Source organism: Eumetopias jubatus, unplaced genomic scaffold (genome assembly GCF_037043125.1).
Source record: "Eumetopias jubatus isolate StellerSeaLion01/CBP00866 unplaced genomic scaffold, mEumJub1_p1.0 scaffold_16, whole genome shotgun sequence".
Classification (NCBI taxonomy): domain Eukaryota; kingdom Metazoa; phylum Chordata; class Mammalia; order Carnivora; family Otariidae; genus Eumetopias; species Eumetopias jubatus.
The window spans coordinates 93,182,858-93,208,641 of NW_028274822.1; the positions used below are offsets into that span (position 1 = coordinate 93,182,858).

General features: G+C 61.6%; 1 protein-coding gene and 1 long non-coding RNA gene across 8 annotated transcripts in view; one reads left to right on the forward strand and one right to left on the reverse strand.

Moving 5' to 3' along the window:
* Window positions 1-7,774: 7,774 nt before the first annotated feature.
* GALNT9 (polypeptide N-acetylgalactosaminyltransferase 9) overlaps window positions 7,775-25,784 on the reverse strand; it is a 74,900-nt gene continuing 56,890 nt past the window's right edge. Inside the window, exons 7-11 of the mRNA XM_028095946.2 lie at window positions 16,582-16,767; window positions 13,475-13,612; window positions 12,480-12,575; window positions 10,362-10,529; window positions 7,775-8,575 (exon numbers count right to left, since the gene is read on the reverse strand). Of these exons, the coding sequence (XP_027951747.1) occupies window positions 8,429-8,575; window positions 10,362-10,529; window positions 12,480-12,575; window positions 13,475-13,612; window positions 16,582-16,767 (735 nt within the window). The 3' untranslated portion in view covers window positions 7,775-8,428. The remainder of the gene's footprint in view (window positions 8,576-10,361; window positions 10,530-12,479; window positions 12,576-13,474; window positions 13,613-16,581; window positions 16,768-25,784) is intronic.
* LOC114202649 (uncharacterized) lies at window positions 9,249-24,891 on the forward strand. 7 transcript variants are annotated; one of them, XR_015767043.1, is made up of 4 exons: window positions 9,249-9,682; window positions 13,532-13,684; window positions 15,298-15,353; window positions 17,191-24,891. It is a non-coding gene; the product is annotated as an uncharacterized LOC114202649 (long non-coding RNA). The 7 variants fall into 7 exon arrangements; XR_015767042.1 differs by lacking the exon at window positions 9,249-9,682 and having other exon boundaries at window positions 13,512-13,684; XR_015767044.1 differs by lacking the exons at window positions 9,249-9,682; window positions 13,532-13,684 and having other exon boundaries at window positions 13,701-15,353; window positions 17,191-19,478; window positions 21,702-24,891.

Here is a 25,784-nt window from a genome sequence, read left to right on the forward strand (position 1 = left end):
CCTGTGGCTTCCAGAAATCGATTAGCTTCTTTCTGTTGCTTCTTTTTAGGTGTTTAGAAACGTATCTCTAATCAGAGTGCCTGCCTTGAGCTTTCCTTCTCCATCAGCCGCTTGATTCTGGGCCTGCTTTATTCTGGTTCCTGCTCTGTGGGGCTCACTTCCTAGCTTCCTGTTCCGCTGTCTTGAGCCTTCTTTTGTTTCTTCAGTTCTGAAATCTGTGGTTTTCACTTCACAAGTTCTGCCTTCTAATTTCTAAGCTCTTCTTTAAATGTGTAAAATAAATAAAATAAAGTTTAAAGTGTTGTCTTAAGTTCTTCTCAGGTGAAGCACTTTCTGGGATTTTCTTCTATTCTTAGGGTTATTTTATTCTGGAAGGCTTTTGGTCTGTCTTTGCATGAGTGTGCTGAGGATCGCCATGCTGTTTCTTCTTGTTTTGTGCAACGTGGACACGTGGCTTCTGCGGTGGGACAGGTGTGAGTGAAGGTTGTGTCTGTCCTCTGAGCGGCGTGGGGGCTCAGCAGGAGAGAAGGGAGGGGGTGGTCTCCACGGTGAGCCCCCCACTCGCCTAGCGGAGGACTCGCAGGGGCAAGCACACGGGACACCACGCACTGGACACCCCCGCGAAGGCGGGTTCTGAGGGTCCGAAGGGCAAGGCTTGGAGCCCAGGCGCCTTGTACTTTTGGGGAAAAAAGGGCCCAGGTTGAAAGTGATCACTTCAAAGCCCCACAGCGGGGCCAGGCTCCGCGGAGCAGCGATGAGTGATGTCGGCAGGGTGGCCGGCCTCTCCGCTATCAGTTAGTCACTGAAGAAAGATTGCCCTGTCGATTTGAATTAGCACCGATAAGCCACTCAATTTAATTTTAAAATGACTATCAGGCGCATAAAAGAGCAGAAGAAATCACGAACAAGACTTCCCATCCATTTTGTCCCCGAGCAGTCAGCTGTGTGACTTATCAAGGTCGTCAGCTTAATTAGCATTGGCCGTCAGCGGGGAAGCAGTTCGTCTCAATAGGAGGAGGCAGCAGGGGCGCACGGCTGAGTTCAGGCCCCGGCAGCTCTGGGAGGCCCGTGGCCGCCGGCTGCCCGCAGTGTGCAGCCCCTCGCCGCCTCTTCCCCCACCTCTGCCTCAGGCCCGAGCTCTGTGCAGCCCCAGGGCATACCCGGGCATCCGCGCCTGACCGGCGGAGCCACGCGAGAAGGGACGCCGTGGCTCTAAACTCCTGTGCAGTTTTGAGACCCCATTCCTTGGCGGTGGAAACTCAGCTCGCCATGTCAGGGGGCCTCCTGGTCACCCTCCCAGGCCCGAGTTCACGGCCTCGCAGGCGTGACGGACAAGACACCGGCCCACCGGCCCTGGCGGCACCGGACGGGACAGTCCCAGCACAGTGGTGCGTGACTACAGCCCGCAGGGCTGGCGACCCGGGCCGGGATCACACCTTGGCCTTCCCTGACCTCCAGTGAAGAGCGGCACTTCCTCCCGCTGTGAACACACGACACATGCAGTCCTTGCCGCCCCCGTGCTCTCGCAGTCCCCGTCGGCGCCAATCAGCGGACGCGGGGCCGTGGTTCCTGGGGACACGCGGATGAGCTGCCTGCGAGCCTCAGGTCACACTTCTGTTCACTGGTCAATAGATGGCTTTATTTGATGTGTTTCTGTTGGAAGACACCTTATTTAATCGATGCTGTCGACTCAGTACCACAACCCCCGCCAACAGCTGTCATTCTGCCCGAACAAAGCTCGCGTCGCATTTCCTCCGCCGGCACATTGCAGCCTTCGTGGCCTTAGCAGCACACGCTTCCGCTCCACGCTGGGGGCCCCCTTCAACAGTGAACTCACCAACACAAGCCACAGAAATGTGAAAACAGGCACTCCACCGCCCACGAGGACACGCTCACAGGCCCTGCTCAGGCTCAGCGGGCGCGCGGTCGCCACTCCCGGTCCCTCGGCCCTGTGTGCATGCAGGACGCCAGGAGCGCCGGCCACCGCCTGACAGCGACAAAGCAGGCGGGGCCGCAGACACAGAATGGCCAGCAGGGAGGACGGACGGGCAACAAGCCTCAGCTTCATCGGCAGCACGTGGACAGTGATTCTGTCGTCAGTGGAAACCACGGGGCGTTTCGTTCGCGGGAGGTCATGGGAGTCTGGGAGGGGAGAAGCGCCCGTGCATAGAGACCCAAGGTCAGCCCCGTGCAGGTTGAGTCCAACCAGCGCAGGCCGGGTGCTGAGCGCCTGGGCTTCAGGTCCCGCTGTGTCCCTGAGATGCTGTGGGTGCTGAATGCATCACCTCGTGCGTCTCTGAGACGGAGCGTGGCCGCGCCCGGGCTACCGTATAGAAGGACCACAGGCGGGTGGCTGAAGCGGCAAGGTGCTTATCCCGTCCGGAGCCCAGACGTCTGAGATCAGGTGTCAGCGGGCCGGGTCTGAGGCTCTGAGGGAGACTCCATTCCAGGTCCCTTCCAGCTCTGGGGCCTCTGATGTCCTGGGCGCCCCCGGGCCTGTGGATGCGTCCCTCCCGTCTCAGCCTCCATCTTTACTGGGCTTCCTCCCTCTGTGTGTGTCTGTGTCCTAACCTCCCCCTACAAGGACCCCAGTCATTGCGTCAGGACCCACCTGACCCGTGCGCAATCTCGTCTGAACCAATTACGCCTGCAAAGACCCTATTCCCAGCAAGGTCACCTTCTGAGGCTCCAGGTGGACAGGGTCTTGGGGGCACTATTGATCCCAGCACAGGGGGGACCCCCTCACGGGCCTGTCCACGTCCACGGAAGGCATTGCGGAGCGAGCTGTCGCAGTGGCTCACCAGCCTTCCGACCCTCACCCGGTTGCACCTCCACCTGCTGGGGCAGCGCCTGTTGCCCGCCGGCGTTGGGAGGACGTGCTATCCTAGTGGAATGCGCCGTGGCTCCGGGGCTGCCCTTCCCACTGCAGAGAGGAGCCGCTCTGATGGCCTTCCGGCCATTTTGGCAAGTGACCCCGGTCTTGTCCTCGGCTCACTGGACAGGCCATTCCCTGTGGGTTCTGGGGAGGGGTACAGGGCGGGCGCTCAGGAGTAGGGGGGAGGGCGGGGAGCTGCCGGGAGTCTGTGTCCGCCAGGATTCCTCGGGCTCGGGACCTTGTGGGGAGAGGGTCAAGCCAGTGTGGGTCAGGCGCGAGTCCTGCTTCCCAAGGACAGTTTCTGACTTTGGCGGTGAGCCCTGCTCAAGCCTGCGGGAGGCTCCCAGGAAGAAAGGGGAGCAGGCTCCAGAGCCGTCTCCACATTAATCGTTTTGAGAGCTGTCTTAGTGTGGCCCCTGCAAACTCGCTCCATGCCCCCAGGGCGCCCACCGTGGGAGCCGTCCCTCTGATTTGAGCTTGAGCTCTTCGTCACCTGCGGGGCACGTGGGGTAAATGCAGGGACTGCCAGGTTCCCCTGAGGCCGGTCAGGTTGGAGCTGACCGCGGGACCCCACTCCCTCCAGGGCTGTGCTCCGGGCCCTGGGGCTGCCCCAGCCGCTGTGTGAGAAGCTGCGTGAGAACCAGGCGCAGGTCCCGAGCAATCTTCAGGCTCATGTCACACATGAAGTTCTGTGTAACGTCCGATGGGCCAGCCATCTCAGGGGTCCTTCTCTGGGCTCCGGTGGGGGTGGGGATGGTGGGGGAGGCCCTACCAGCTGGGGGGCTCCATCTGCCTTTGGGACCCCTGCTGAGACGTGCTTCTGGAGCCGGTGAGCAGGGGAGGCCAGGCAAGGCCCCGCGGGGCGTGTGGGCAGGACCCACCCGCAGCTGGCAGGACTGCGGTCGAGCGTGTTTGACAATCGGGTGAGTAGGAACTCCAGCTGGGGTCCTTCTGGGGCAGGGGCTGCGGACACCAGGTCTCACCCGCTGAACACCGCCTGCACATCCTTCTGGGGTGTGGCCGGGGTGAGGGCTCAGCCCTGAAATCTGCCTGTGCCCGGAGCGCCCCAGAGGCCAGATCCACATGCCCCCGCCCCTCCCTGTGCCTGTGGCTGGGTCAGGGACCCCGGCACGGGGTGGGTGCCAGGGGGCCTGCAAGGAGGCTTCAGAGGCCAGCCCTGCTCCCCTACCCAGCTCCCCCTTCCCTCTCCCCAAGCCCCACCCCAACCCCACTCCCCGACCCGCTCCTTGCCCTACTCCCCCGTCCCCTTCCCCCTCCCCCACCTGCCCCGCGCCCTACCCAGCTCCCTCCAACCTGCCCCGCTCCCCTCTCCTTGGCCCCACAGGCCCCACTCCCCCCAACCTGCTCCGCTGCCGTGCTCCTCCTCCCCCAGCGCCCTCCCCTCCACTCCCTTGCCCTGCTCCACACTCCCCCCAACCTGCTCCCTGGCCCACTCCCCTGCCCTCCTCTTGGGGACCCCACCCCTGGGCCAGATCCCCGCTTCCCACAGGGTACACTCGCCCCACGGGTTTCAACCATAAATGAAGATTCATTGGAGCAATGAAATTTTTATTAGACAAAATTAAGTTCTGATGCACATTATCTCTGTCAAGAGCAGAGGAAACGAAAGACCTCTGTGCGCTCCCTGCCTCTCATCAGAAGCATCTGCATGTTTACAGCCCCGCCCAAAGCCCCGGCTGCTTATTAAGTTTGGTTACCAATGAACCGTTTTAAACAAACAACATGGATTTTTCTGAATTCGTGGCAGGGCCAATTTACAATTGAATTAGTGGAAGAAGAGGGCCTGCTATTAAGTTTTATTAAATTCTATTTGCTTGTATCTTTGCCATTTGAACATGACAGTTGTTTAGAAAGAAAGAAAACCATCCCTGGCAGCCAGGCAGGGTGGAGCCGATCTGAGTACGAGCCTCTGGACCTGCCCCAGGGAAAGTGCGTGCCTGCAGCCAAGTCACTTCCGTCCTGTGAGCTTCTGCTTCCCCACCTGTAAAATGGGCACAGAGGTTCTCAGCACTACCAGGCTTATCTCAAGGAGGACGTGGGATTGCAGTTTTAAACATATTTCTCCCCTCTTTCTCCTTCTTCCCAGAATGCTCACCAGCACTTACCCAGGCAGGTGGGGAGAGGAGTTTGCATGGCTGGAGACCTTCTTCGCTCTGAAAAGAACCACCTGTGTCACTGGGCCCGGAAGATACTGTGTGTGGGGGGGGGGGCTGGGACAACGTAAACAGAGGGGTGCCGGTGTCCAGCAGCAGCTCTCTGTAAAGCGCGCCCTGGCTTGTGGTGCCGACCACTCCCACTGACGAGCATTTCCACCGTGGACCATTGCCAGCCACCAGCCTGCCATCCGGCGCACACCCTCACTTCCTCCCTGGGACGGACCATGGCTAGAGCGCAGGCGGTAATGACGTGATAATAAATAGCAAGTGGTGAGTTTTGACTATTTGTTACCTTTGTTTTCAGTGTAATTTTTAATTGTAGGTTCATATAATTTACTTTTTAGTAATGCTGTATTTCACAACTGGTTCACAAAATTCCTGAAAACGTAAAAATTGACCCTTGCAAGTGGGTCGTCTGTGCGGGGAAGTCCGTCTGCTCTGAGACGGGCCCTGGCTGCTAGCTTGCAGTGGGCAGACCCTTTCCTGCCTCCCTTCCCTGGCTGAGCCGGGCTGGGAAGCTGGGGGTCTCCGATGGCAGGGACGCTCCCCCTGCTCCTTCTGTAGCTCCAGCCCCTCAAGTGGCCGTGGCTCCTGGGGTCCCTTCAGCTGCTGGAAGGTGAGTCCCTGGGATGCCCCAGTGCCCCCCTCAAAGCCTGGGCACTTCCATCACGCGATCCATCCCTTGCATTCAAGGCCCTGTTTGATGGATGGGACCCTTCCTGGCGCAGTGGGGTGGCCTCAACCACAGACCCATGTTTCAAAAGCAGACAAAGAAGAAGAGTTACTGTGCTTTAAGGCCAAGGAAGCAAGAACAGGAGGTCAGAGGGTTTCAGGGGCTGGGTTCACTTAAGGACAGCCCATGGATGGATGGCGGTGGGGGCCCAGGGGAGTGTGTGTCACCATGAGTTAGAACAGACAGGGATCTGCACCACTGGGGACACCAGCCCGCCACGGCCAGGGCCACGCCACGTGGTGACCGCAGAACTGCACAGGACCGTGTCCACAGCGCCTCCACCTGGCAGGAGCTGCAGCGGCGTGGGGCCGGGGCTCTCGGGATTGAGTTGTGCCCCGGGGTTCCTAGGCGGTTCTTCGGGGTAAGGGCTAGGAGAGCGACGTGACCCACCCCTCATGAAGAGGGCGGCTTTGTCCCTGCTTATGGCAGACAGAGGGCCTCCGCCTCGCACCGGGACCTGATAGACAGCAGGCTCTCGGAAGGTGTCGCCTTCCGCGAGGATGGGAGCTTGGTCCAGACGCCTCCGTTGTCCCTGAGGCTGTAGGGCTACAACCAGCGGCTTCCGTGGGACTGTCAGTTTGCCTAATGAACCATAGCACCGTGAATTTTATCATTTGAGTGGCGACGCGTCCCATTTTAAACCATGGGCAGCCCACTTTGCGTGTCGAACTCTGCGACGTGTCTCACCTTCACTTGGAAACTTCTGGAGGTGTGTGTACTCGGGCCTTTGGCGAGAGGTGGACTCTGGCCAGCCGTTTGTCTCCACTATGGTCTTAAAATTTGGGGAAGATCTGAAATAGAGAGGGCTTTGGGGGCCTTGGGTTGGAGCTGGTGGAATTCTCTGGGGAGAAGCTGGGGCCGGTCAGGGCTTCCACAGCAACAGGGACTGGGGCCCAGGACGGAGCAGGGGAGGAGGGGGTGGTGGGGTGGGTGCCCAGGGGGCAGGGCGCTGGGGGAGGACCACGTGCCCAGGGGCCTGGGATGGGGGACAGTGAGGTGCAGACTCACTGCGTCTCTCCGGGGCCAGAGAACAGTGACTGCACGACCCACGTGCCCCTCTGACCCCTCCGACCCCGAGGGTCGGTCAGAGCCCCCATCTTCCCCAGAGACTGACCCTAAGAGAGGGCAAACAGCTGCTGTCTCAGGGCTGAGACCCCCAGCACTCCCAGAACGGCCCTCCTCTTCAGAAGGAGACACGGTGGGGGCAAGGGCTGTGATGCTTTCCCTGGACCGGCCCTCCCTGGAAGGTGGGCTGCCCGGGCCCAGCACAAGGACAAGAGGTAAGTCCCACGTGCCCACGGCATGAAGCCCTGTTGTCCAGAAAGCCTGCCAGCCGGCGCCACACAACTCAACGAGAATGGGAAGTCACAGATGGGGCCACGGTTCCTGCCCCTGGGAGACCCCTGAAGGGCGTCGGGAACCCGCCCTGGGAGGACTGGGCGGTTGGGTTTGCAGGCGTTGGCATCCGTCTGGGTGAGCCAGGCCAGCCCCGGGGTCCTGTCACGAGAGCCCAGGCCTTCCACCCAGAGTTAGGGAGCAGCTGGGTGCATACAGGTGCAGCCAGAATGGGGGTGCTGGTCTATCAGGGAGGGGCCGGCGCTGGGGTGCACCTGGTGCTGGGTGTAGCCGGGCACTGAGTCTGATGGGGGATGGGAACAGGTGGGACTGGTTCCGGCTTCCCTCCCGGGGCCCTGCAATGTTCCCTGCAATCGTTGAGCACCGTCCTGCCCAGAGACGGCCTCTTGGAGCCCCTGGGACAGCCCCGTGGGGCACGTGCGGCCTCTCAGCGCCTGCCCTGGAGCAACAAGGCTGCGCCGGACAATATAGGAACAGATAGGTGTGGCCGTGTGCCAATAAAACTTTATTTATAAAAACAGGCGCAGGGCCGTGGGTCATCGTTGGTTGGCCCCTGCTTCAGAGCAATGAGAGAAGGCGCCTGGCCCCAGGCGAGATGCTAGAACAGGGGTCCCGACCCTGGACGACCCGGCAGCTGGGACTCCGGTGGATGAGCCGCACTCTGTCCCATTTGATCCGCCCTGTGCTGGATGCAAGCAGCACAGTCTTCTTGTCTCCCCTGCCTGGGGCGTCGTCGGGTCCACTATGGCCATGTCTCCTGTCTCCCCCTCTCCCCAGCCTCGGGGAGGGTGCTGCTCTGCGTTCTGGGTTTTGCCTTAGATGTGGCCAGAAGACGGAAGAGGCCCAGTTCTGCCTGGTGCGGACGGGAGCTCGGCCGCCCTCTGAGTTCATGGGGGTCATTCTGCGAGGAGGGGATGGACAGGGGGCTTCAGCACATGCAGACGTGGCCGTCCCGGCGGCCTGGACAGGAATACCGTAGAAAAGGCACGTGATTTGGAGGTGGAGCTGGCTTCAGGGTCTGTGCTCCTGGTGGGGTGGCCGGTCCCTGGCCTCTGCCTCCGGAGTGCACAGGGAGGCCCCTGCTATCTCAGGGACATGGCCTGTGAGCAGCCCAGACGAGGTCCTGGCTGGGGGTGGCGCAGGGCACGGCCAGGGCCCTTTGGGGTCCAGTGGCGCGGTAGGCAGGGAGGGGCCTGAGTCCTGGCACCCGGCCCAGCGGGTGAGCCCGACACCTTCCCCAGGTCCTCAGGGTCTGCGTCAGGGAAGGGGTGTGGGGTGGGCCTGGGGTCAGTGCCGCCCGTGCTTGATCCAGTTTCTGATGGTCCACTTCTGCCCCGAACACCTCTGCACCACCAGCCGCAGCCCGAAGTTGGCGTCTTTGGACATTTCCACCTCCAGGCACCTGCCGGTGTCCCGGCTCACGATGGGACCACTCTGTGGGGAGGGGGACCAGGTCAGCATGGACGCCCAGGGCTCCCGCCCTGACAGCAGCTCGCGGTGAGGCTGATGACAAGCCCCATGCAGGTCACTGCTCGGCCACCCGAGACTCAGGGACAGCCTGTCCCCTGCTGGCCTCCGGCCCCTCCTGTCCTCGGTCCTCAGGCATCTCCACCCTATCAGCCATGTCACCTGCCTGCCTTGCTCCTGGGGTCTGAGGAGTGACTGACACAATGGAGACAGTGCCCCTAAGATGAAGGGCTCCCCCGGGTGCCTCCCAACTCCTGTCATATCTGGTTTGCCCATCAGTCACCCCTGCAGGCCCCTGGTCCCCCAGACATCAAGGACCCTGGCCCAAGCCTGAGGACCCCAGGACTGTATACTGTATGTCCCCAATCTTCTCCAAACAGATCCTTCTTGCTGTCCCGCCCCCAACCCTGGCCTCCTGGGACCTCTGACCCTTACTGGCTGTGCCTGAAACCATGACCCCTCATTCCTGCAGCCTCTTCTGCAACGAGAAGCCCCCCCCGGCCCCAGTGCTGAGGGCAGGGTCACCTGACGGTGTTTACTTGTCACGGGTCTGCTCTTTGGGACCGAGGGCAGAGAACGTGTGGGGAGGAAGTTGGGGGCGGAGACAGGGATGTCTCCCGGAAGACGCCCGCTGCCCACGGCGGGGAGAGGGGGCGCTGGAAGCAGCTCCCCGGGCCTCAGGGTCCCAAGAGCCTTGCAACGGAGTACATGGGCAGAGAGTTCTGCAGAAGCAGGTCAGACCCACCGAGTCCTCGCCCCAGAACCCAGCAGTGCGACCTCAGGGTTTGTGCAGCCGTGACTGGACAGGATGAGGTCACACTGGAGCAGGTGACTCTCGGTCCATGTTGGCGTCCCCGCCAGGGGAGAGATTTGGAGACAGAGACGGGGACAGCAGGTGGCGGGAGGAGGAACAGGGCCTAGAGAGGCAGGAAGGACCCCCCAGAGCCCGCGGCAGGAGCACCGCCTGCAGACAGCTGGTTTCAGACTTCCCGCTCCACGAGGACAATGAGAGCCTGCATGTCTGTGGTCATTCGCTGCAGGAGCCCTGGGAGACCGCGGGGACTTAGGACACAGGTGGGTCTTAGGGAGAGGGCTTGGGGGCTGCTCAGGGCTGGAGGGAGATGGGGTTCCAGGCAAGGTCACGAGAGGACGTGTCCTTGGCTAACCTGGGTAGACCCACAGGAAGCCACACCATGGAGGATGAGCTGGTGGGGAGGCAACCTCCAGACGCCCAGAGAAGGGTGTGCGGTATGCGGATGGATGCGGTGCGGGGGAGCCGAGGGAGGACAGAGGGCAGGAGGGGCTGTGGAGAGGGCCACCCGGAGGAAGGCCAGCTGGACCCTGCTCACAGGCCCAGAACAAGCGGGGGCTGGGAGGCGCTGGAAGCCCCCTTCCCTGGGCGCTGGCTGCAGCCTGGGGATCCGCGTGCTGCCGTTCTCACCCAGGCTGCTCCCACCAGCACGGGGGCCGCCTGTGACTCCCCAGGCCGAAGGTCTGTTCTCGGGGCTGGAACTTCTAACCCAGCGTCCGAGCAGCCCCAGGGCCCGGGGCAGGGGCTGGTTTCGGCAGAGCTCGGCCAGCCGCCGCGGCGAGGCCGTCTGGGTGCTGGTCACCCCCGTCCCCTCCATCTACACCCCCTCCCCAGGAGGCCTGAGGACGCGGAGTGTGGGGGCAGTCACAGTGCTGTGACCAGACCAGCGGGTCCCCCCACGGGCTGGCCCGGGGACCCCGGGGGCCCAGCAGCCCCGCTGACCTGGGTGAAGTCCCACAGCCGCTGCGCGGGCCGGGCCACGTCTTCACACTTCTTCAGGGCGGGTGCGCGGGTCCTGCCCTCATCCACCAGACACTTGGAGTCGGGCAGGAAGGCGGTGGAGCCCAGGGGGCCCAGCTGCAGCAGCCCCTCTGTGCTGTACCTCACCAGCTGAGAGGGGGCCGTGGACGGGTGTCAGGGAACTGAGGGTGGGCACCGCCCGGCCCCGCCAGCCCACGCACCAGAGCTTCCTAGGGAGGGCCAGGCCTGGGGGGAGGGGGGCGCACAGAGAGCCCACCTGGGGATGCCCTCCAGACCGCCCCACGCCCGTGGCCCCGCTCCTTCCCCCAAGAACCCCAGCAGGACCGCCTTAGACTCCTTCCCACAACTCTGCCCCCACCCCAGCTCCTGGAGCCTGGCCTCTCGGCCCAGAGCAGCAGAATCTCACACGCCCCTAGGGTGCCCCATCTGCCCTCGAACAACCACAAGGTGAACAGCTATTTCCACATGGAGAGCAACCCCAAGTTCACGCATGCCTTGATCCTACTTCACGTTGTTGCTCATGACCAGCCCTATGGAGTTCCTGCCATTCCCAGCTGTGTGGCTTTGGGCAAGTCACGCTACCTCTCTGTGCCCAGGATGCTCATCTGTAAGCAGGTGGTCCTGAGAGCACCTCCCTGGCGGTGAGGATCCAGGGGACACGATACAGAAGTGCTTAAAAGTAGCACAGACTCCATAAAAAAGCAGGTGTCAGGTGTCACTGTACTCTCTCCTCTCTGTGCCCCGCCCTCCCTTCCCCTCCTGTCCGAGCGCGTGCACACACGCTGCCCGAGTGCACCGGCAGCTCCCAGTGGAAGGCTGGGTTTTCCCACACAACCCTCCCACCCTGCTCGCTCCGGGACAGTGACCTGCACCCCCTGTGAAGGGTGAGGGTCTACAATCGCCCCTGGATCTCCCTGGGGAGCGTGGGAGCATCACGGACACGCCGCTGACCTCTGGGGCTGGGCGTACACGCTCGTGGTCCCTCTGGTTCTCCTGGGATGCCTGCCCTCAGAACTGGGCAGCCTGGGGAGAGGCCCCGTGGGGAGGGGGAGAGGCCCTCCTGAGCTGGTGGCCAGCACAAGCCCAGACTGCACACGTGTGAGCCACATCTAGAGAGGTCTTTCAGGCCACGTGGTTTGTGGCGTCTCTTCTCATGCTGCAGGACTGGGGGAAACCTCAGTTGCCTGGTCCCTCCCGTGGCTGCTCGCTGGGTATGTTCAGAGAACCCAGCAGGACGCGGCCCCTCACAGGGGGTGCCAGCCAGAGAATTGTCCACGGAGTGTGACAAGCCCAGGAGACTGAATTTCCTCCTGGAGGCCACTAAGACTCTGTCTCTCAATGGGAGGCCCAGCAGGGGTCTGGAGACAAGGCTTGCGGGAGGTGTGGGGGGGGGCAGCCACATCCTCTGCTCCAGCGTCACAGGCTCGGCCCTCACGCCCGCCATGCACCGCCGGGCAGGCCGTGTGGACTCGGCAGCTTCTCAGTGCCCAGGGTTGGGACGGGTCCCTGCGGGTTTCCACTGGATGGGCCTCTGTGAGTGAGGTTCAGACCCAGAGAGTGCTTAGAGGGGAGCCGAGGGTAATTTGGGGAAAGCACTCTGTGGGGCTGAATTTAAATGACCCCAACACTCATTAAGAAGTGTTGCCTTTATCAGCAGGGGAGTCACTGGGACCAGAGTCCTACCCCGAGCTCTCTGAAAACACACCTGTCCCTGCACCATCTGGTTCCATGGGCCTGGGGTCTAGACATCGGTACAGACATTTTTAAAGCCCCCAACACTGAGGAGCAGCTCAACCAGTAGGAACCAGTGCTAACCCTTCTTCTAGGTAACACTTCTAGGTTCTGTCCACACGGTGGCAAATGCTTTCCCACATGATCCACTTTGGTCCACACGACAGCCCTGACAGGTACCATTATCGTGACATCTGATGGATGGGGACTGAGGCAAGCAACGTGACGTGAGCTGCCCAGGGCCTGTTTGGCACCAGAAGCCCTGCTCTTAGTCCACTGGGGGTGGGGGTCTCCCCGAGGGTCCCCACGCCAGCCCTGAGAGCCCGCTCACAGCCTGCGCACCGCTACCTGGGAGGACATGCCGTGGCAAGGATAGAGGATCGCGCGGTCATCGTCCTCTGCTCCCTGGTCCAGGCAGTAGCCGCTGGCTTTGCTGTTTCTCACCTACAACCAGAAACCGGAGGAGAAACCCCATTGTTGGGGGGTCCCTGAGGCCAGGGCAAGGCCAGCCCATCCCCACTCAGGGGCAGAGGGGCCTGCTGGGCAGCGGGCGCCTCGGGAAGGCGTCAGCTGCAGGAATGGCTAGGCCAGCCAGGACTCTCCACCCCGGGCACCCCTTCGAGCCTTGCGCTGAGCGCTAGCCCAGGGCCACGGGCACGCCTTCCTTCCACACGGGAACAGCTGGAGCGCCGAGGGGAGGGAGGCCGCCCCCGCCACCAGCACAGACCAGGGTGACAGTGGTCGTGCACGTGAGGGCTGGGCAGACATGCGAGTCTCCGTGCAGCTGATGTACCTGCCTGTGCGTGTTGTTTGCACTTACACGCATGCATGGCGGCTTCCGAACACGACTGCGTTTATGCGAGTGCGTTAGTGCGTCCGTCTCAGGGGTTGGGTGCACCTGCCCACCTGACAGTTGGTCCTGACGACGGTGTCTGTGCGTCTCCGTGTGCACAGGCAGGCACCTTTGGCTTGTGTGCATGAGTGAGGCTCTATCAGTCGCTCTCTGCGTGTACACGAGCAAAACTGTGCAAACGTATACTTTCAAGTCTGTGTGCGCTTGTCCTTATGTGTACAGACCCACGTACTCATATGGATCCTCGTGTGTGCGTGTGAATATATGTGCACGTTCGTGCGTGTATTTGTGCACACGTGTGTGCACGTGTCTCTGCATCTACTAGCGTGCGTTTCTGCATGCACGTAGGCGGGTGAGTCTGTGCTCCTCGTCTACTCGGCGCCAGGCACGTGCGAACGTGCCCGCGCACGCTGCCGGCTGAGCCCGTGAGCGCGCACGTGGGGACGGGTGAGGGTGCGGGCTGGGGGGGCCCTCCCGGCGGAGGCGGTACCTCTCCGTACGTGAGGGTGTCGTTGTAGGTCCTCATCTCCGGGTATACGTTCTCCAGGTACCACTTGAAGCTGCGGCATTTCAGCCGCTGGCGCAGGGCCAGCCGCTCGGACACGTCCCCGAAGTCCACCCCTGGGTTCTGCGAGCGGGGAAGCGAGGCCGGAAGGGAGCTGGCGTTGCTGAGTCCCCACGACCCAGGTCTCTGCCCAAGGTGGGGGAGCCTCAGGACCCGGGCGCAGCCCCACCCCCCAGGGCGTGGCTAGGGGCGGCCTCCTCGGCTTCCTGTCCCCCCAGACCCTTGGAGGCCTGGGTAGCTGTTCTGGATGGGAAGGGCCTGCTTCTCCAGCCAGCCTGCTCTGCCCCAGGCTGGACGGACGGCCCCTGACTGTGGGCTGGCTGTCCATACCCTGCACACTCCAAACAAAAGACCTGCCCTTGGCCCCCGCCCCTGGGAGGTGACCTCTAAGCCCTTGGAACATCCCGCCTGATTAGAGTGTTGTTTACCTGGGATCTGGGCTGGACAGTCTAGGCTGCAGGGTGATGTCTGGGGGGCTTGGGGCCGTGGTGGGGTATCTGCTCGACTTCTGCAGGGGCTAGAGACTAAGGTCAGCCCTGTGGGAGGCTGGCCATGTGTGCGTGGATGAGCCCCCAGGAGAAACTGAGGCTCGGGGGGGTGTGCCTGGTCAGCAGTGTCACATGGCATCACCGTGAGAGGTGATGATCACGCTGCTCATTGGGCACAGTGACTCTTTTTGGGGTGCTGTCTTTGGAACTAGGTAGTGTCAATGGTTGTACGGCTCTGCGGGTTTGCTCAGCCCCGGGGACGGCACACTTTAGAAAGGCCGAAGAGGTAGACTTTCTATCATGTGTATTGACCACAAAACCCAAGCAGACCCCACGCATGTCCTGTGGGCTGGCGGGCAGTGAGCTGGGGCTGTCTGTCTGACTCCTGGGAGTCTGTATCCCTCACTGCAAGAACCCGTAACCCTGAGCACAACAGCTTTGCTGAGTTCTGGGTCCTTCTAGCCCAACACTGAACCTGAGGGTGGCCTTGGGGCCCCTGATGCTGCAGCGGGCACCAAGCTCTGTGGGTGTGAGCGGGTTTGAGCAAGTGCCTTCCCCTGGCCAGGGGGCCTGTGGCTCCACCATCGGCCGCGGAAGGTATGCTGCCCTTGGGAGCCCCTCTCCCTCATCCGCGTGGTGGGCATGGCCACAGAGAAGCTCCTCCCAGCCTTCACACATGGGTGTGCAGGGCCCCTAGAGGTCCCTGAGAATGAGATGTGAGGGGGCATCTGCCAGGCTCTGGCTTGGACCTGGTGACCGCTCACAGACGCAGCCTGCAGGCCCATGAGGACAGTGCCCGGGTTCCCTTTCCAGTAGCAATGGGAACGTTTCTGGAATCCGTTCCCTTGGTGGACAATGAGGCTTTGTGAAAGACAGTGAGCCCTCCTTCTGTCTCTGATAAACGTGTGTGCGTGTGCTTCCGTGGCATTCCTCATCAGCTGGAAACTGCTGTGTGAGGAGCCCGTGGGGAAGGAGGGGGGCTTGAGCGGCCCCTGCTCCCTCCTCAGAGGGGTCCTGTGAGCCAGCGGCCCAGCCTGGCACTTGGGCAGCGTCACCCAAATGCTGGGCATGCCCTGCCAGGGTTTAGGAGGTGCAGAGAGAAATGCACGTAACAGACATGAGTGCTGTTTCTGTAACTTCTGTATGTGTTTGAAGCTCTCTATGTTGACAGGTGAGCACGTGGACGGGGCACACACATGTGCACAGGGTCTGACAGAATATCGAGCGCTTACTGTGAGCTGACGTAAAAATCATTTCCAGGATGGCTGCAGCCGGGGCCTGGAGCCTCGCACCCCCTGTGGCGGGGGAAGCAGCATGTGAGTGAGGGCTGGTTCTGGAGCAGGGGCTGGGAGGGGGGGAACCTGGCAGCCTCGACAGCGTCCCACGTAAGGGGCCGCCTCTCTCTGCCCTCATTATTGTTCTGGAGGCCGGGGAGCGAGTCTTCTAAGTTCCCAAGAAAAGCCAGAATATGGGCTATTTAGGGGAAATTAGTTGATCACAAAGTAAACAAAAAACACAAACAGCAACCCCTAACTAGGCTGTGGTTTGGTCAAAAATGCATGGACTAAAACCAAAGACTCAGGGAGCACCCAGGTGTCCGTGGCGGGTGGAGCGGTAAACCAACTGCGGCCATCCACACCCTGGAACGTGAGCTGGCCACGGAAAGGAAGAAGCATTGATACCCCACTACAACGTGGACGGACCTTGAGAACATGATGCTCAGCGAAGGAGCCAGACACAATGGGGGAAACACTGCAGGATTCCATTTATGGGAAGCGTCCAGAACAGGCTGGTGGTTGCTGAGGGCTGGGGGCAGGCGAACGGGAGTTAGCCGCTCATTGGGCACAGCGACTCTTTTTGGGGTGCTGTCTTTGGAACTAGGTAGTGTCAGTGGTTGTACGGCTCTGTGGGTTTGCTCAGCGCCGGGGACGGCACACTTTAGAAAGGCCGAAGAGGTAGACTTTCTATCATGTGTATCGACCACAAAACCCAAGCTGACCCCACGCATGTCCTGTGGGCTGGCAGGCAGTGAGCTGGGGCTGCCCCGCGCCCCAAACCGGCCGCGTGGTGGGCGCGCTGCTTTGCCAACACATTTCTGGGTGCGTTTCTAGGTGGGGGGGGTCGGCACAATGCGCAGCGAGTGGGGAAGAGCTGACCCTCACTTCATCGACAGCGCCTTTGGTGGATGGGAAAACACACCAACGGGGGGCACCTAATTGGCTGGGCCCGCTTTCGGGGAGCCCTGTCCCAGACTAGCCCCACTCGGGACAGGGGCAGGTGCAGGGGTGGCCCCAGGCTGCCCGGGGGTGCACCTGCGCCCTGGCCAGGCTGACCTGGCCCTCCCCGCCTCGGCCCCGACCCCGCCCCACCCCAGCCCCGCCCTCTCCCCCCCCCCCGTCCCGGCGCCCCGCCCCCCGTCCTCACCCCGCCCTCTCCCCCTCCCCTTTCTCGGCCCCACCAACCCCGGCACCGCCCCCCCCTCCCCGTCCTCATCCCGCCCCCTTCCGTCTCGGCCCCGCCCCGCCCCTGCTGGCCCCCACTTACGGTCATGGGGATGTTCCAGGCCATGTACACATGGGACTTGAAGCTGTCCATCCACACCTCAGCTGCCCGCAGGGCGTTGCGCTTGGCATAGTAGTCGATGTCGTTGTTGTAGGGCTTCTTGGTACGCTCGATGTGGGCCACGCGGGAGCAGGGGAGCACCTCCATGCTGCCGCCGCACTGCCACACCTGGGGGCACCGAGGCTGCTGGGTGGCCCGCGCCCCTGTCCACAGCTTCCAGAGGGCGCCGGCCTGGGGCTTGTTCCAGGGAAGAGGGCCCCACAGGAGCCGTGGCCTCGGGCTACGTGGTGCCGCCCCTTTGGGTTTCTTACCAAATTTCATCCCCCACCCCACCCCAGAGCCTGGCCCCGGGGACTTACACACCAGCAGCTGCCCCCAGCGGACACAGACCTGCGATCCAATTTGAAAAGAGCACGCCAGCCCCACCACACACCTTCGTCCAGCACTTGCCTTACCACACAAACCCTGCTTCGAGCACCCCAAACACACGCTCTTGGGCTAAAGAGGCGTCTTAGAGCTGCGTCCTCGAAAACCCCGAAGACCCTCGCCCACGATCCCCTCTGAGGCCTGCCCTGGTCTGTCTTGTCTCAGTGCACAGCCTGACCATCCTGACACCCTTCTGGGACTGCCATTCCTCACTACAGAGCCTCATCGTCCTTCGGAGATGACAGCAGATCTCTGCCTCCTCCCTCATCCGACTGCGCCTTCGGGAAGCAGAGGAGGGAGCGGGAATCTCACAGCCGAGGATCGGGGGCCCCTCCGGACACCACCCACAGCCGGAACAAGTCATGTCTGGGCAGGTCGGACGTCCCGCGTTGGGGGCGGGGGGAGAGGCTGTGGGTTCCTCGTGGTCTGGCCTCAATTCCCAGAACGCAGCGGCCACCGTCTCCCGCTGCCGGGCTCCCAGCCCGCCCTGGACCGCCCGTGTGCAGATGGTGCACAGAGCCCAGGGGCAGCTCCTTCACCATGATGGTGCAGACCCTGCCCCGGGATGAGGGGCGTGGGCTGAAGTTTGCTTCTCCGTGCTGAGCACTGAGTGGCCTGCCCTGGGTCCTGCTCCCAGAGCCTGGCGCCGGGATGACGCCGGCGGGGGCCTCTGTGCAGCTAGCCCGGGGCGGGGCGGGTGTGGGGGGGAGACTTCCACCACTTCTGTTCACAAGACTCCGGCCGGACTGCCAGGAGGCTGGGAACGCAGGTGCACACGTGGTGCGCCAGGAATCTTCCAGAAGGCAAACACAGAGCGCACCTCGAGTGGGGGGCCTGCAGCCGCCACCAGGGGGTCTCTGGAGGGGCCGCCACGCCTCAGCTGCTGTCCCTGCCCGCCGGCCCTGAGCCCCCAGGGCTCCCCGCTCTCACTGCCCCCTCTCCCTCTGCCCTCCCCACGGCCCCAGGGCCTGTGCACCTGCTCTTCCCTCTGGGGGAACACCCTGCCCTGATCTCTGCGCCAGGCAGCCCACAAGCCTTTGCTCACATGCCACCCCTTTGTGGAGCCCTCCTCACCCTCCCTTCTGAAGCTGCGGCCCCTGGGCCTCCTCGCTGTGCTGGTCCGTCCATGCCACCAACGCGTGAGCTCCAGGACCACCGCCTGGCCCGCCGCACTCAGAACACAGCCCGCACACGCCGGTGCCCAGGAAACAGTTGTTCGATGAATGAATGAACTCCCTCTTAGGAATTTGTTAGCAGCTGCTAGCCCCGCGCTGCCCCACAGGACTTCCCACAGGACCTGGGCGGCCAATATGGTGGCCACGTGCCCTTGAAATGTGGCTGGCGTGGCCTAGCAGCTGGCGTCTTTATTAGACGTTAATTAATTTGGAATTGATGTATGAAGCTGCGTGTGTCTAGTGTAGCCACAGGACAGGATGGCTAGAAAGGCCGGATCTGGCTCAGTGGCTTCAAGCTTTAGTCACGTGAGGACAGCCCGTGGCTTCGTGGGGGAGTTCAGGACCCCTTCAGATCCCTGCCCCTTTCTGGGTTAAACTGGCCGCGGAGGGAGGGAAGGGTGCCGTGTGGCAGGGCACCGCGTGGCCCCGAGCCAGGACAGAGTGCACAGGAAGTGAACAGCTGAGCCAGCCCGGGGGTTCTGGGCATCGCCGCACGGGTAACTTCTGTGTGGGGCAGGAATGAGGCACGTGGAGGTGATGGTGCCACGGCTCCAGAGCCTGGCTCAAGTCGCATCACAGACCCCATGTTCCCGCCCCCCCGCGGCTACAGGTGGCCGTGCCAGACCGTTCTGCCCAGTGAGATGAAAGCAGACGTCTCAGCGTGGGGCTTTCAGGAAAGCTACGATTACGGACACGAGGTCCGGCGGGGTGGCAGCCATCTTGTGGCCATGAGGCAACACAGGGTCTGTACCCTAAGGACCGCCGATGGAAAGTTAGGGCCTACCAGCCGTATGCTTTGTGAGAGGCCTGGATCCCCATCTGGTCCAGCCTCCCGTAGTGGGTTTTCCATAACGGAGTTCTGAACAGAGGAAGCTAGACTAGGAAGTGGTGCTGGGACCTGCAGTGGCGGTTAACTGCGTTCTTGTTACCAAGGCACCGAGCGGTCACGAGACGGGCCCAAGGTCACACCGCGGCTTCATGGGGGGAGGGGCAGGGAGCCAGAACTATTGTGGGACCCCCCAAAGCTGCCTCTTCACCCAGAGTTGGGGAGCAGAGTCACAGGGCCTGAATGTGGCTGTCACACCCAGAAGGTGCATCTCCACCACTAATCATCTCAATCAGCTTGGTTAATTGGCACCCAAACAGAAACAGCAAACATGAAGGCGAGGACCAGGTGTCAGTCTGCGGGCAGCTGCTGAGGGAGGAAGCTCGGGGGCAGGGGACGCCCTGGGCCCCCCCAGAGCAGAGCTCCTCAGACGTCGGAGCCAGGGTCTGAAGGTGGGTTCCAGAGCTGTCCTCTGCCCTTGCAGGCGAGACCTACTGCTTAAAAACCCGGGAACTGTGACGGGTCAGTCCAGGTGCCAGGGAGCAGCTTCTCCAGGTCCGACCGCGCTTGCGGCCTCCGCAGGGCAGTGTGAGCCCGCAGGGCTGGGACCGAGTGCCGCAGGGGCCTGGCTGGCGCATCGGGGCACACACCACACCCGAAGAGGGTGCCCTGCCTCTCGCTTGCTTCTCCGTTCTCTCTGCACCCCTGCACGACCAAAATGGCAGTTTGGTGGAGTGCCCGCTGTTCAAAGGCCAGCGCTTCCTGCGCCGGTGCAGGAGAGGGAGAATGGGCGCCACGGCGTGGCTCCGCCCTCGTAGGCAGGGCGCCTGGAGGATGTGCCCTCCATCATCCTTACAGAGCCGCTTTCTGGACTCTGACTTCATTTAATGTGTAGCTCGGCCGCCCCGCAGCCAGGAGCGGGGCACCCGCCCTGAGCTGACCCGAGAAGGGGCACCTCGGCCAAGTGCACAGAGCGGGGCCTCCGGAGAGCTGTCAGAGAGGCTGGGACAGGAGCCCCCAAACGTTGCTGGTCATCAGAATCTTTGGGAGGAATTTAGAATCCTGTGGTCCAGGCCTCACCCCCGATCGACTACATCACGCGCACCCACACTCACACACGCACACTCACCCCTCCCGCCCTGGAGAGTGGACACTCGGGAGCCCAGGGCCCAGCGCAGCGGCCTCCTGGAACAGAGGCAACCCCATGTATCAGCACGGGGAAGCCCGAGTTAGGAGGCCGGGGCCTCCTCAGAGACCCGTGACTCAAGGCCTTCCGAGTTGGCCCCGTGCAGCATCGCTGTGGTCTCAGCAGGGGATGGAGGGGTAGGGGTCCGGACGCCCACTCCCCTGACTCACAGTTGACCCCGTAGGCCTCACCACCTCTCTGGGAAGACCCAGTTGGAAACATTGGTTGCAGGCAACCAGCTCTGGCCAAACTGAGCTCCTGAGCGTTCTGCGGGAGGGGGGTCCACGGGAGGACTGGTCGGTGTCGAAGCTGGAGAGGGGCAGAGCGTGTGCTACAGGTCCTGGGTACTCAGAGCAGCCTGGGCCTGCGAGCAGTGCGGACGGTCAGGGCCCCGGCGCTCCTCCGTCAGATTCTGCATTGTGACCTTGCAGAGAGCGGTGGGGAGGGGACACTGCACGGGCCAAGCTCCCATTCACTTCCCAGCCCCCCTTGGCTTGGGCCACAAAACCAGGCCAGCCCAGCAGCCCTGGAAATGCAGGGACAAGCTGGGCTGTGGGTCCAGGCCGGGGACACCTGTCCTAAGGATTATTCAGGAGGGAAGGCTGCCCCAGCGGGGGTGGGGAGAAGAGGGGGTGGATTCTGGAGCGCTCGGCCGCACGCACATGGCCGTGACGCCACGACAGGCTTGTTCAGAGGGGCCGGTCCTGGGTTCCTGCGTTGCATGGACAGGGCAGGCGGGGTGGGGGGACCATGCTGTGTCTGTAGTTCCACTGTCTGCAGAGAGTCAGGGCTCAGGAGGGAAAATGGGAGCTGGGCCTGGACACTAACCACGTCTTTTAATGTCTGTATCTGATGCTTTGACATCTGGGGCCTCGCTGACCCTGGAGGGGCGGCCCCTCCCGGGGCTAGCAACCCACCCAAGGGGCTCCTTCTGTGTGCAAACCACCCAGCCCCCTCCACCCCTGCCTCCGACCCTGAGCAACCCTGCTGGCTTCCCAAATGTCCTGCATGGCCTGGTGTGCCCCTCCTCTGGGCCCCAGGGAACGAGCTTGGTGGTGGCCGAGCCCTGACCTGCGGGCCCACCACACCTGAATAACAGCAGGGCTGATAGCTGCCTGGGGACCCAACCCGACCTGCAGGGCCTTGGGCCCCGTTCCCTTGGTGGCCACTTCACAGAGGCGCCCCTACTATTACCCTATAGCTGTGGTGGAGGGAGCTCCTGGCCTGGGCAAAATCAGAGTGAGCTCTTTGAGGGTGAGGAAGTCGGCAACCAGGAGCTGTCCACTGGTGTGAACGAGCTCGTCTGCATCCTCCTTATGCGCTCTGGTCCAGCCCACAGAAATCGCACTTGGGAGGAAATGCTGCACAAAGGCCTGGGATTTGCAGGCCGAGGGGGCGTGGGCCTGGTGCCTTCCCAGCCACTGTGGCAGAACAGAAGAAGTTAGGGTTCACCCGCGGCCTGCCCAGAATCCTCCCCTCTTTCTCCCAGGATTTGCAGGTGACACAGCAGGGGCTTTCTGGGACAAAAATAATCCCTTGCTCGGGGACGCATCGTGGTGTGCGCAGATGCCTTCGGCGTCCAAATTCAGGCTGGGTGGAGTGCGTCTCCCTGTGCCCTGACGAGTTCAGGTAGGACAGATTTTCTGAGCATGGCCCTCAGCTCCTGGTGAAAGTTTCACCAGTAGCTGCCTTGACTGAGAGTGTGCCATAAGCCCTCCGAAGGACATGTCCTTCCCCACTTCCTTCCCCCATCCATTCGTTCACCCATCCATTTACCATCCTCCCATCGGCCCATCCATCCATCCATCCATCCATCCATCCACCTGTCCGTCCATCCACCCACCCATCCATCTGCATAGTCCAAACAACCAGCCTGACTATCCAGGCACGGTGCAGAGCTGTACTATGAAGATGAGGCTGTCAAGCGGACAGGTGAGTAAGCTCAGCCTCCTGGCCCAAGCCTCCAGACCAAAGCTGGCAGGGACCAGGCATCCAGCCCCACAGGCATCTCACCTGGTGCAAATCCATCAGGTGCCAAGCCACCATCTTCCTTTTAGCAGTGCGAAATTTCCCCCTCCAACAAACAACCACAGCTTCATAGTCACTCAGGAGAAAACTGTGTGTATGACTTTTACAGACTTTGCATCTGAACCTAATTTAAAAGATTTACAATCTGCTCGGTGCCCCTCCAGCCTGGGCCCGGAGCAGCCACGGGCTGATGTCTCCCCCTTGTCACCCGGACCCCTCGCTCTGCGGGAGCAATCCAGCTCCAGGGGCAGAATGGACTGGGTTTAGTTTTGGAAAGGCAATTCCCATCTCCCGGGGCCCAGCTGGGCTCAATTCATACATTTTTGACAAGAAAACGTCTCTCTGGGACGCTCTGTGTACACACACATATGCGTGCTCTGTTCCCGGTGCCAGACCCCAGAAACTTCCGAGCTGGGCTTTCATTCCAAGCTCCTGCCATTTGTTTCCCTTAACGTGTTGAACACCCTAAACAAACAGAAAGAAAGAAATGGTTTCCTTGCTTCTAAACGAGTGGATCTCAAAGTGTGATCCCTGGACCAGCAGCAGCCTCACCTGGAGCGCTCTGGTCGGCTGCTTTGAGACCTGCTGAATCAGAAACTCTGGGTGGGCTCGGACGGCGGTCTGTAGTTTGACAAGGCCTCCTGGGGATTCTGATGTTTGCGGAGTGTGGGGGCAGCTGTGCTATTGCCTCTCTCCCCTTCATCCACCCTCGGAGCACCGTGGGCGTTGGGCACGATCCTCTTCGGACACTACTTGAGGGTGGGGCTGCATGTTCTTGCATGGTCTGTCCTCAAGCAGGGGTGAGGCTGTGCCTCCTGGGTCATGCCCCCCCCACCCCGGTCCAAGCCCCCTGTTAGCTGGATGAAGTGACAAAGAAGGTATCCAGTCAATACCAGGGATGCGGAGATCTTCCCTGTCTCCCCCGAACACACAGAAACGGTAAGCACATTATTTAAAAGTTAAAAGCATGTGTGGTTCCCCGCCACTCGGAAGGAGCGGGGATGCGCTGGTGTGCGTGGGGATGGAGCTCCGGGGTGCAGGCACCTGAGCCTCACAGACGGCTGGGGGCTGAGTGCAGGGCCCCTGCATGAGGCCTGGGGCTGGGCTGGGCGCCCCGACCGCGAACAGGGTGCAGCCAGACACAGTGAGACAGGAGGAAGCAGAGATGCACGGCACCTGGAACCAGGCGACTCGTGTGACAGCCGGGGGGTCTCAGGGTGAAAGCTAAGCCACTCAGTTTCGAGCCAGGGTCTGGGGGGCCGGCACGTAGTAATCTAAGACTTCCAGCCAAGGACGGGTAAGCGTGAAGACAGGATGCCCGTACAGATGTACTGAAGACATGAGGAAAACCCAACCCCAGACGCGTCAGCCACCAACCCAAGACGGGGTTTGGGAAGGAGAGGGAAAGGCAGAGAGGGACGTGCGCAGACCGTGAGGCCGCCCAGCGAGGAGGGAAGGAGCGAGAACCGCTCACGAGAAAGGGGAGAGTGTGAATCAAAGCACGAAGGTCTAAGAGCAGCCACAGATGAAAAATACAAACAGAACATGCCGTAAATATGAAACATGCGCTCATTAGAACTAAGAACCAAAGCTAAAGAAGGCTCGGGCAGCCTCTGGACACGGCTGAGGAGAGCCCCCATTCACTGGGATGTGGGGCTGAGAAGATCAGCCAGAGCGCGGGGCTGAGCGGGGCCAGGACGGGGCGCGGGAGGCCTGGGCGCGGGGACGTCCCACCAGCTCTGCGGCCGGATGCCCAGGCCATGAGGCCACGTGCCAAGAACCCGGCGTTCTCTGCATTTGTGAAGACATCAGCCTCGGTCGACACCGTCTACCAGGATCCGAGGAGAAGACAGGAGGAAGGCACCGATGCGAGGGGTTGGGGGCCCAGACGGTCCCCCCCCGCGGCCACTGCTGGTGGCGTGCTGACCCCGGCAAGTGACATACAGACGGAGCAGGGGTTGCTTGAATGTTTCCAAAGTCCACGTGAAAAGGGGAAACACAAGACAGCAGCTAAGAAAACCCTACGGTCACAATAGGGAAGGACGCGCTCGCCGACACCACCCGTCCTATGACACGGGAGCGAGGGGACAGCTGTGTGCGCCCCCGCGGCACTCGGGTCGTGAGCAGGTGGCCCTTCCCATCAGCGGGGAAGGACGGGGTATTTGATGAGTGGAGTGAGAAGCCTGGGTCTGCTATTTTGAAACAACAGAAGGAAAGGTCACAACCTTCCTTGGATAAAACATCTGTCCCGCGCGGACTCAAGCCTTTACTGTGGAAAAGGAACTGCAGGTGTCAGAAGGAGCTACGGTCGAGCAGCTGCGCAGATGGGCCTCGCTGAGCGTGACGGCAAAGGCGCTGAGGACCGGGGACACGCGAGCGGACACGGGAAGCCTCTGTGACAGGCCAGCAGCTTAAGTGACAAACGGGACGGCACCTGCATCACACCCCACAGGGCCAGTGTCCCTAAAATCCACCGGAAAACAAGGAACGCCATCAGAAAAAACTGGCAAAGGAAGAAACATACAGTTAACACACGTATGAAAAACGTCCATGCTCATTAGCAGCTGAAAAAACGTAAACTAAGCCAACAAAGACGTTTCCTTTGTGTCTGCCACATTTGCAAAAAAAGTAAAAACATTTATTTAATTAGATCTGTGTGCTATTTAGGCTTGGAAGACTGTCTCCCTCATGTACCACTGGTGAGAATACACACACAGAGACAGACACACAGACACGCAGACACACACATGGACACACACTCACAGAGACAGACAGACACATGGACACACAGACGGACACACAGACACACAGACACACGGACATACGGACACACGGACACAGAAACAGACACACGCAGACAGACACACAGACACATGGACACACAGATGGATACACAGACACACAGACACACAGATGGACATATGGACACAGACACACACAGAGACAGACACACAGACACATGGACACACAGACGGACACACACACTCTCAGAGACGGACACACAGACACACACAGACACAGACACATGCAGACAGGCACACAGACACATGGACACACAGACGGACACACACACTCTCAGAGACAGACACACACACAGACACACAGACAGACACACGGACAGACACACTGGGCAGCGGGGGACCGGAGGGGGATTTGGCAAGAGCTCTCGAGCGCCATGAAAACGCGCATTCCATCTGGCAGCGATCCGGTCTCCAGACGTCCATCCTGGGGAAGCGGCTGAGCCGTGAAGCAGACACAGACACAGGGCCCTGACTTCTGTGCGGCAGGAAGTAGCAGAGCCTGTGGACGGTCTGGAGCGAGCGTGTGAAGCCCAGGCACCCAGGCGGTGTGAGCCCAGCGCTGTCCCCAGCCTGCAGCCACAATGACACCGGCAAGACACAGGACAAAGGCCATGCGCAGGGCCACAGCCCTCGGGGAACGTCTGCCTCCACGGCTCATGGCGAGGCACGCGGACACATCCTGCGGGTGCACGCGCATCCGTGGACAGCGCTCCCCCGTGTGCAAAACGTCTCTGAAAGGACGC